Here is a 12151-nt window from a genome sequence, read left to right as displayed (position 1 = left end):
CTAACCCTAACTCTAGGTTCATGTTCATCCCCTGGCTCAACATTAACCATAACCCTAACCCTAACTCTAGGTTCATGTTCATCCCCTGGCTCAACATTAACCATATCCCTAACCCTAACCCTAACTCTAGGTTCATGTTCATCCACTGGCTCAACATTAACCATAACCCTAACCCTAACTCTAGGTTCATGTTCATCCCCTGGCTCAACATTAACCATATCCCTAACCCTAACTCTAGGTTCATGTTCATCCCCTGGCTCAACATTAACCATATCCCTAACCCTAACTCTAGGTTCATGTTCATCCCCTGGCTCAACCCTAACCATAACCCTAACTCTAGGTTCATGTTCATCCCCTGGCTCAACCCTAACCACAACCCCAACCCTAACTCTAGGTTCATGTTCATCCCCTGGGTCAACATTAACCATAACCCTAACTCTAGGTTCATGTTCATCCCCTGGCTCAACATTAACCACAACCCTAACCCTAACTCTAGGTTCATGTTCATCCCCTGGCTCAACATTAACCATATCCCTAACCCTAACCCTAAATCTAGGTTCATGTTCATCCCCTGGCTCAACCCTAACCATAACCCTAACCCTAACCCTAACTCTGGGTTCATGTTCATCCCCTGGCTCAACATTAACCATAACCACAACCCTAACCCTAACTCTAGGTTCATGTTCATCCCCTGGCTCAACATTAACCATAACCCTAACCCTAACTCTAGGTTAATGTTCATCCCCTGGCTCAACATTAACCATAACCATAACCCTAACCCTAACTCTAGGTTAATGTTCATCCCCTGGCACAACATTAACCATAACCCTAACCCTAACTCTAGGTTAATGTTCATCCCCTGGCTCAACATTAACCATAACCCTAACCCTAACTCTAGGTTAATGTTCATCCCCTGGCTCAACATTAACCATAACCCATAACATCAAATTCAGACATCAGGTTAATGTTCATCCCCAAATGGCTCAACATTAACCATAAATTAACATCAGATAACTCTAGGTTCAAGTTCATCCCCTGGCTCAACATTAACCATAACCCTAACCATAACCATAACCCTAACCCTACACTAAATGATGTAGTGTGGACAATTGACTGAAATGACTTGACAAAAGAAAGATAGAGGACTTATGTGCTTCCTCATGAGATGTATTTTTATTTTCATTACTATCAAGTAATGAACATGACAAAATGAGTTAACCACACGTTGCCTTCAAACAACACAATGCCAGATCATTTTAACATTGACAGTCCGACATCAAATTCAGACATCAAATTCAGACATCAGATTCCGACATCAAATTCAGGCATCAGATTCAGACATCAGATTCAGACATCAGATTCAGACATCAGATTCAGACATCAGATTCAGACATCAGATTCAGACATCAGATTCAGCTCCAACGTTTCCCTCCCTTTAACACCTGTAGAGCTTGTTAACCCTCTGAACGTCGATCGCAGACATCTCCAAGCTCTGTCCGATGGGCACAGTGGCGTCAGGAATAGGAGTGATCGTCTCCTTCCTATACACAGTGCTGAACGACCATCTATTATAATGCATGACGGAGGAGTAGTCATAGGGAATGTCCAGGTTGTTGGTGTCCTCTTTGTCGAAGTTGGGCTCCTCCCCGCGTTCAACATACTCCCAGTTGATCCTGATGTACTTGTCGCGGTCACTCCTGTTCTGTTCGTGGTAGAAACCCAGAGCGTGGAGCAGCTCGTGCTGGATGGTACCGTGGTAAACACACCCTCCTTTTTCAAGGGATACGAGCTGCTTACCTCCGGTTTTTCCAACCCATGAAGAACAGCCGGATCTGCTTTCGATGCTAAGGTAGTCCCTCTGGTTGCTACGTTGGACGAAGCGCACGCAGGTCTTGGTGTGGAAGGTGTTCATGGCGTACTTGATCTTCCCCTGAGAATAAGAGTCAAAATCTGAGCTGAGCGTGTAAGGAACCTTGACGAGGTTCTCTGACTTCTTCCTCTCCCAGAGACATTTGTTGGACCACAAGCACCTGATGGCAGTCCTGGTTCTGGGGACCATGACGTCTCCTTCCATCAGCATCTCTGTGGTGCCATTGTTGGTCTCCAGGATCCTGGTGGTGATGTCCACCAGATCATCTGGGTCTTCTGTGAAGACCATCTCATTCTTCTCATCCAGCTGGAGAGGGTGGGCCTGTGTGAGTCCTAGGAAGAGGAGGAAGAAGGAGAGAGAAAGAAGGTAGGCCATTTTTCTTAGCAGTCGGAGAGACTGTTTGGGTGTCCTCTTTCGCTGTGGCTGTGGGGGACAGCCCGGCCAGCCGGATGCCTGACGAACACCCAGATGACACAGGACACAACATTCTCAGAAGCCTCAACTCGTGACCAATCCAGCCTTGAACTGGCTGAACCGGCTGGTCATCACTCTCTGTACCCAAAGTAGCAAATGTTTCAGTGTTCCAATTGTTCAGTTGAAAGTTGTATCAGTTTCATATCAACCAACGTCTGTACTGATGCATGTATGGGTCATTCAGAATGACTCCGTAATCTTCAGACAGAGTAGTTAGCCGTGTCTATTCAAGTTGTTCAGGTAATGTAATGTATCTACACCAGAGCTGTAGGAGTTGTCCAGCTATGCTGCTACAGTCTTTATGATGCGCCACCACCAGACCAGACACACTCTCCCCACACATTCCTAAACCAGAAACTCTGATTGTAATTGTCCTACTCTGAGGCCACTGTAGCCTGGTTGAGGCATTAAAGTCTTAGTGACTAGAAACATGGTAAAGGACAGACAATACTGTATAGTCCACAAGTGGTAACAATTTCATTTCATTCAATAATCCGGTTTACGTTAATATGGTGTTTTAAAGGCCTTTATACCCAATCATTCCAATCCTAGCTGTGCTGAAGACATTGTACTGGATACACACAGACTGTGTGTCTGGGGCTGGTGTTTGTAGGGTTATGGAAGTGTGGAGGGACAGGAATGCTGTTTTTGATTCTGTTAGACCCCATAGCAGCACTGCAGAGATCCTAAAATGGTTGAGGATTGTGAATGGTGTAAGTGGGTGGTGACGGAGTGGGTGAGTACACAACAGATAGAGAACAGGCTGAGTATTTCTCTCTGTATATATCCCCCTCACTCCCTTGCTCTCTCTCTCTCCCTCTCCCTCTCTCGCCCTATCGCCCTCGCCCTTTCTCTCCCTCTTTCCCTCCCCCTCTCCTTCTCCATCTTTCTCTCCCTCTCTCCCCCTCCCCATATCCCTCTCTCTCTCTCTCTCTCTCCCTCCCCATATCTCTCTCTCTCTCTCTCTCTCTCTCACATACTGTAATTCATCCTCCAGTATTTATCTACATGTGTGTGCCACACACTGGTACGCTCCCTCCTCCTTCCTACACCACATCATCAGACATAACCACAGTTCCTAGTCTTCATTCATCCCGCCTGAGGTGAGAGGGCGAGGAGAACTGGGTCTGATGTATGTCCATGGGCCTGACATACAGACACTGTCTCCATACGTTCTGCTTCACACTGATTAGGCTACACAGTGTGAGGGACGACCTTGGATCAACTGCACTTCAAGGATAAAGATCTGTATATGGCTGAAAGCTACACACTCCTCTATGATGAACCATCACCGTACTCTACTCACCCTCCCTAATGATACATTCACATATAGAAATGACTAGTAGTCTAAGGATTAAAAGCCACCCGTGTTAAGTTTGTTTAAATTATTCTACCTTATCAACAAGTGCAAAGCTTCTATTTATTTTTCCTTTGATTTTTGTACTTCCTTAGTAACCTGATTAATATGTCTTCATTGCACCGCTGTCATGTTCAAGCTTAGTTAAACGACTGTGGGTTGAGTCTACTCTTGTGGTATGGCAGATAGCACCCCTCTTATCACATACAGAGATTCATATAACATTCATGGGAGTTAGATGATCAAGACAGACTATGGTCTCTAATGTCACCATATTCCCTAGATACAGATGTAGGATCTTAATGTGAGCCCGTTTGCTACACCAGAAAGAGAATCGTGCGCAACAGGAAAAGTGAATTATTATGTGGATTATAATTCATGGACATTTTTGTAGGGGTTGATACATTTTCATAAGGGAAAATGAAGTCTGAAATTTTAAAGTGGAAATTACCATCCTTGAATACACAGCAAGTTTGCATTTCCTGCTGTGCAGGAAGATTCCTGCAACAACAGGAGGATTGAATTAAGACAGCAACTGCAGAGCGATACTTTTGACTAGCCCTCCCCCTATGTAGTGCACTACTTTTGTCAAAAGTAATACACTTTGTAGGGAATAGGGTGCCATTTGGTATGCACAGTAGGTTAATATCTAGGGTGTGTAGATGAAACTAGAGATGCCACTGTAATGTGATGGATGAGATTTACACTACAGTACAATGCTGAGAACACACAAATGGAATGAGGAGGAGAGAGAGGAGGAGAGGGGGAGAGGAGAGGGGGAGAGGGGGAGAAGAGAGGAGGAGAGAGAGGAGAGGAGAGGAGAGGAGAGGAGAGGGAGAGAGGGGAGAGGAGAGGAGAGGAGGAGGAGGGAGAGGGGGGAGAGGAGAGGAGAGGAGGGAGAGGGAGAGAGGAGGGAGGAGAGGAGGAGAGGGGAGGAGAGGAGAGGAGAGGAGAGGGGAGGAGGAGAGGGGGAGAGGGGGAGAGGAGAGGAGGAGAGGGGATAAGAGATGAGGGGAGGGGGAAAGGAGAGGAGAAGAGGAGGAGAGGGGAGATAGGGGCATATTAACCAAATATCTTTCATTAGGGGTGAAAACTGATCTAAGATCAGCGTTTAGTGGCAGCTTTATTGTACTGCACTTCTGTCAGAAAATACTAAAACGTAAGTATTCCAGTCTAGGGAGTCTCCACTACTGCATCCAAAGACTCTTCCCTCCAAAGAGTCTCCTCTCCACTGCCAAGAAAGATGAGCTACTTTAGTTCTCTCGCCTTAGTTCTTCCTAGGCCTCTCCGTGGGGATGACGAGGATGGGATGATCCTTAGTTCTTCCTAGGCCTCTCCGTGGGGATGACGAGGATGGGATGATCCTCAGTTCTTCCTAGGCCTCTCCGTGGGGATGACGAGGATGGGATGATCCTTAGTTCTTCCTAGGCCTCTCCGTGGGGATGACAAGGATGGGATGATCCTTAGTTCTTCCTAGGCCTCTCCGTGGGGATGACGAGGATGGGATGATCCTCAGTTCTTCCTAGGCCTCTCCGTGGGGATGACGAGGATGGGATGATCCTTAGTTCTTCCTAGGCCTCTCCGTGGGGATGACGAGGATGGGATGATCCTTAGTTCTTCCTAGGCCTCTCTGTGGGGATGACGAGGATGGGATGATCCTTAGTTCTTCTTAGGCCTCTCCGTGGGGATGACGAGGATGGGATGATCCTTAGTTCTTCCTAGGCCTCTCTGTGGGGATGACGAGGATGGGATGATCCTTAGTTCTTCCTAGGCCTCTCTGTGGGGATGACGAGGATGGGATGATCCTTAGTTCTTCTTAGGCCTCTCCGTGGGGATGACGAGGATGGGATGATCCTTAGTTCTTCCTAGGCCTCTCCTTGGGGATGACGAGGATGGGATGATCCTTAGTTCTTCCTAGGCCTCTCTGTGGGGATGACGAGGATGGGATGATCCTTAGTTCTTCGTAGGCCTCTCCGTGGGGATGACGAGGATGGGATGATCCTTAGTTCTTCCTAGGCCTCTCCGTGGGGATGACGAGGATGGGATGATCCTTAGTTCTTCCTAGGCCTCTCCGTGGGGATGACGAGGATGGGAGGATCTTCACAGAAGACACAAGGATCAAATTAAGACCACAAATCTGTACAAGTGTTAAAGGAATGGGAGGCATGAGTGAAAGGACGTTGGATTTAGAGGTGGTCTTTATTTGAAACCATAAGGTTTTAGTTCCAGGTCCAAAGTGTCTAATTATTTTATCATAATGTCAATTCATTGAAACAGCATGGAAGAAACAGGTTTCATGAAACAAAAAAGTTATCCTCTAGCACCCTCAAACTCAACCCTGGAAGTCAGTTCCTCTGAGTTTTCTCATTCTTCCTGTCTGATCAGGGACTGATTCAGACCTGGGACACCAGGTGGGTGCAAATCATTATCAGGTAGAACAGAGAAGTAGCAGGCTCCGGACCTCGTAGGGTAACAGTTGAACACCCCTGCGGTAGAGTTTCCCAAATCATTATCAGGTAGAACAGAGAAGTAGCAGGCTCCGGACCTCGTAGGGTAACAGTTGAACACCCCTGCGGTAGAGTTTCCCAAATCATTATCAGGTAGAACAGAGAAGTAGCAGGCTCCGGACCTCGTAGGGTAACAGTTGAACACCCCTGCGGTAGAGTTTCCCAAATCATTATCAGGTAGAACAGAGAAGTAGCAGGCTCCGGACCTCGTAGGGTAACAGTTGAACACCCCTGCGGTAGAGTTTCCCAAATCATTATCAGGTAGAACAGAGAAGTAGCAGGCTCCGGACCTCGTAGGGTAACAGTTGAACACCCCTGCGGTAGAGTTTCCCAAATCATTATCAGGTAGAACAGAGAAGTAGCAGGCTCCGGACCTCGTAGGGTAACAGTTGAACACCCCTGCGGTAGAGTTTCCTAAATCATTATCAATATTGGATCTTGTAGGGACTGTGTATTAGCAAGCCTCCCTCAGCCTGTCAGAGATATGAGTATTAATGCACATCTGATGGGTTTTGTTCAAGTAACAGGGTTGACTAGGGGGTGGTAGTGTGTGTGTGTGGGAGAGTTCATCTTCATGACAGAGTGTGTGTTTGGTACAAAGCACAGACTGTGGTGCTCTGTCTGATGACTGCACACACAGACATAGATCAGGGTATTTGTGTGGGCTGGCCAGGCTCCCACATGCCAGCTCTACACTCTCTGTCTGTATCCCAAATCCCACTACTTTTGACCAGGGTCCATACTGTATGTCTCTGGTCAAACGTAGTGCACTAAGTAGGGAATAGGTGGTCATTTGGGACGCAACCTGTCTCTTACACACACACTCTCTTGTCTGGAAGAGGGGATCACCTCAGAGGAGTGAAATCACAGTGAGAGATAAACTGACTTGACTGAGTTTGCCGTGAAATGTTCACCTTGAAAACAGGAGGCGGAGAGAGAGCTGTGTGAGAACAGTTTGTTTTCACAAGACTCCATGAGCAGAAAATTAACATTTTGTTGAGATATATAATATTGACTTAAATTCAGTTTGAATTATATTTAGATTTGAGTCATTTAGCAACTTTTACCAGAGTAACTTACAATACATCTTAATGTGGTAAGGTTGTTTTAAAGGTGTTGTTGAACTAAAATTACCACATTTTCCCACTAGACTATAAAGTGATTGTTCCCTTGTGACAACCCCCTTAGAGAGTACTGGGTGGTCTATGTTCTCTTGTGGTAGTGAGGGAAGCTTTTTTTATTGTTAAGTAGCACACTGTGACGAGGGGAAAACCGCTCGCACACACACACACTGTGACGAGGGGCAAACCGCTTACAAACACACACACACACTGTGACAAGGGGCAAACCACTCACACACACACACACACACTGTGACGAGGGGCAAACCGCTCTCACACACACACACACACACACACTGTGACAAGGGGCAAACCGCTCTCACATACACACACTGTGACAAGGGGCAAACCGCTCACACACACACACACACACACTGTGACAAGGGGCAAACCGCTCACACACACACACACTGTGACGAGGGGCAAACCGCTGACACACACACACACACACACTGTAACGAGGGGCAAACTACACACACACACACACACACACACACACACACACACACACACACACACACACACACACACACACACACACACACACACACACACACACACACACACACACACACACACACACACACACACACACACTTGGATAACATTTGGGCTGTATCATGGCACATGGGTTATGAAGTGTTTGCTGTCATTACGATGTCCACTAAGAGGACAACTTTGCAACAGATGCCAAGACTGTTGACTTATGCTTTAATGTATCTAGCCTATCTAAATAAGTTGATTCAAGAATTATAGAAATGTATTTCTTGTCATGAATCAAGATCCCTACAGTCCTCTGCCAGATAGCCAGCTTGCATCCATCTCAATCCCAAGCAAGCCTAGCAACAAGCCTAGAAACAAGCAACAAGCCTAGCAACAAGCAACAAGCCTAGCAACAAGCCTAGAAACAAGCAACAAGCCTAGCAACAAGCAACAAGCCCTAACAGCAAAAGGACCTAGTCACACAAGGAACAGTCCTAAACACAGAAACAAGTGTTTTCTTCTTTTAGTTCCCACCGTGTCTCCATGGTCCACTTCCAGACAAACTGTATTTGCTACCACCAGCCAGAATAGCAGGCCTGGCTATCCTCAGAGGGTCAAGGAGGGGTTTGGTACCCAGCCAACAGTGCACTGAGCTGGGCCGGGAAGGAAGGAGCATTGGGGGTGCTTGGATGATCTATGATCCATACCCCCGTGGTTGTATTGAGTCATGGCAGACAGACAGGCAGACAGACAGACAAGTTATGGCATTTTAGTATATAGCTTTCTGGTGGGATAGATAGAGATTGATAGATAGGTAGAGATTGATAAATGGGTAGAGATTGATAGATGGGTAGAGATTGATAGGTAGGTAGAGATTGATAGGATAATTTCATCTTTGTTGGGTTTCCTAAAGCGTTATCTATAGGACAAGTATTGGTCAAAATGTATGCTTCTCTCTAGACAGAATAGCTTTGGCAGAAAAGCAGTAATTGTTTTTGGAAGGCCGACACACACGCAAACTTGATAATTGTTTGGTAGAACGATTCACCACTAAATAAGAAGCATATATTTCTGATTCATGTACGACCTTTGCTCACACTGATTTCTCCTACACATCTGGCACAAATTACAACCTCTCTGTGGGGTTACGAGGATCTTCACTTGTCCATCAGCGTCTGCTTTAGCTGTGTGCAGGATGAGGTCAGGGATGTAGTGAAGCCATGGATTGCAACAGGTATTCTAGGAATCCATTAAATGATGTGTTTCTGTACTATGGGATCACAGAGGGCTATATTGTTTATGAAAACAGGGATTTTCATAAAGAGTAATTATGTTTAATATAACGTTAAAGCTTAGCTGGATATGCAATCCGGTGCATGGCTACAAAGCTCTTGTTGGCATCCGAACGGTATGTATAGGTCAGACAGGATCGTGGAGGCAGTGTATTAACAGAGTTTATGGGTCATGCACCATGTACAATCCCCCTCTGATATATGATACAGTCATACTGGGACGTGTGTGTGTGTGTGTGTGTGTGTGTGTGTGTGTGTGTGTGTGTGTGTGTGTGTGTGTGTGTGTGTGTGTGTGTGTGTGTGTGTGTGTGTGTGTGTGTGTGTGTGTGTGTGTGTGTGTGTGTTACACTGGGACCTGTTATACATGTGCCATGTGTATGGATTCAGTAGGATGGAACGGCGATGACAGCAGGCATCATTAAATCATTCACATAAAATGTGTCCTGACTGCCTGGGTTTTCAGTGGTCCTTGGTGGCTCCCGTTCTGCTATGGGTGAGAATAGTGTGGTGGGAGGGGTTTAACTGGTCATGTCCAGCTGGTTTCATTGGCTTCTATTTGTAAATGGTCATAGAAATAAAAGGAAATGTGTATAACAGAATATATTGGCACCTATTCATCCAAAGTAGGCAGATGCTGCATGAAGTGTGTGATGATGTATACCAGGATGAAGAGGGATTCTAGAACCAACAGATGACTGGATAAACAACATTTATCAGTTCTGTACCGACACAAAAAAAGAGTAGTGAGTACTCAGTGCCCTATGGTTAAGAAGTATCCTGGGTATTAGAACTGGCACGTGCAATAAATCAATAGTCGGGCCTTGCCATTGAACCGCATCAGAATAAATGTACCGCGTCAGAACACTAATTCCCTACCAGCTTTTCAGTAAACATAGACTGCAGGGTGAGAGGGGGAGGAGGGGCGAGGGCATGGGGTGCGGAGGGGGTAGGAGGAAGGGTGTGCTCAATGGGGAGCGGAGGGTGAGGATGAGTGAGGCAGACGGGTGAGGGGTAAGGGAGGGGAATTCATTCATTAATGACGACATTAAACTCTACAGTCTACCACGCCAACACTGGAACTATCTGGCACTGTCTCTGACAGAAACTCTGCTTATTTACTCTACAAAGTACATCAAGAGGAATAAGGTTTACACAAATAATTACCCAAGACACATTCCCTCCTCATAAAATATAATTCCTGCACCACTTGCCCAAATAAACTGCATTAAGAGCAACCACATGTAGCCACTTCACTATGGTGTGAGGGGAAAGCTTGGCGTAGACCAGGTCACAAAATGGCAGCTCATGCGGTGGTGCATTAAGTGGCGTTCGTGCTTGTAAGACATGTTAGCACATTAAAATATGTTAATATTTGAACCCAATTGTAAATGGAGTTAGTATAGACTCTCCTTCCCACGGTGGTTCTTGTAAGGAGCATAGTTTATGAATACCAACTGCTTCTCAAATAAACCTTTCCATCCAGTGCCACACACATACCCTCAGATCAAAACCGCTAGACTCCAGTATAGGCTACGCATGAATACAATATCAAACGGTGGAAGTAGGTAAATAAACACATTTAAGAGGCCAGTGTCATGCTTGATTTCCTTATCAGTCAATCTGCCTCCATATTGCTGTTTTTGCTTATAATATACCCTTAAGAGCTGTAACATATACAGTGTAGTGTGTTGTGTTATTACTGTAATATACAGTATAATGTGTTGTGTTATTACTGTAATATATACAGTACAGTGTAGTGTGTTATTACTGTAATATATACAGTATAGTGTGTTGTGTTATTACGGTAATATATACAGTATAGTGTGTTATGTTATTACTGTAACATATATAGTATAGTGTGTTATGTTATTACTGTAATATATACAGTATAGTGTGTTGTGTTATTACTGTAATATATACAGTATAGTGTGTTGTGTTATTACTGTAACATATACAATATAGTGTGTTATGTTATTACTGTAACATATATAGTATAGTGTGTTATGTTATTACTGTAATATATACAGTATAGTGTGTTGTGTTATTACTGTAATATATACAGTACAGTGTAGTGTGTTATTACTGTAATATATACAGTATAGTGTGTTGTGTTATTACTGTAATATATACAGTATAGTGTGTTGTGTTATTACTGTAACATATATAGTATAGTGTGTTATGTTATTACTGTAATATATACAGTATAGTGTGTTGTGTTATTACTGTAATATATACAGTATAGTGTGTTGTGTTATTACTGTAACATATATAGTATAGTGTGTTGTGTTATTACTGTAATATATACAGTAGTGTGTTGTGTTATTACTGTAACATATATAGTATAGTGTGTTATGTTATTACTGTAATATATACAGTATAGTGTGTTGTGTTATTACTGTAATATATACAGTATAGTGTGTTGTGTTATTACTGTAACATATATAGTATAGTGTGTTATGTTATTACTGTAATATATACAGTATAGTGTGTTGTGTTATTACTGTAATATATACAGTAGTGTGTTGTGTTATTACTGTAATATATACAGTATAGTGTGTTGTGTTATTACTGTAACATATATAGTATAGTGTGTTATGTTATTAATGTAATATATACAGTATAGTGTGTTGTGTTATTACTGTAATATATACAGTAGTGTGTTGTGTTATTACTGTAATATATACAGTAGTGTGTTGTGTTATTACTGTAATATATACAGTATAGTGTGTTGTGTTATTACTGTAATATATACAGTATAGTGTGTTGTGTTATTACTGTAACATATATAGTATAGTGTGTTATGTTATTAATGTAATATATACAGTATAGTGTGTTGTGTTATTACTGTAATATATACAGTAGTGTGTTGTGTTATTACTGTAATATATACAGTATAGTGTGTTGTGTTATTACTGTAATATATACAGTATAGTGTGTTGTGTTATTACTGTAATATATACAGGTTATAACTGTCACTCAACTCAGCAGCATGTCCTCCATGTAGACATAATGTGCTTTACAACTGGCTTGAGGAACAACTTTCCCCA

General features: G+C 43.7%; 1 protein-coding gene across 1 annotated transcript; it reads right to left on the bottom strand.

The window, feature by feature from the left end:
* Positions 1-1158: 1158 nt before the first annotated feature.
* LOC118382863 (hatching enzyme 1.2-like) lies at positions 1159-3153 on the bottom strand. The gene has a single exon (XM_052514199.1). The coding sequence runs from the start codon at positions 2243-2245 to the stop codon at positions 1436-1438; it is 810 nt and encodes a 269-aa protein (XP_052370159.1). The 5' UTR covers positions 2246-3153; the 3' UTR covers positions 1159-1435.
* Positions 3154-12151: the final 8998 nt, after the last annotated feature.

Source organism: Oncorhynchus keta, unplaced genomic scaffold, assembly GCF_023373465.1.
Source record: "Oncorhynchus keta strain PuntledgeMale-10-30-2019 unplaced genomic scaffold, Oket_V2 Un_scaffold_15365_pilon_pilon, whole genome shotgun sequence".
NCBI lineage: Eukaryota > Metazoa > Chordata > Actinopteri > Salmoniformes > Salmonidae > Oncorhynchus > Oncorhynchus keta.
This window is presented reverse-complemented; position numbering and strand designations above follow the sequence as displayed.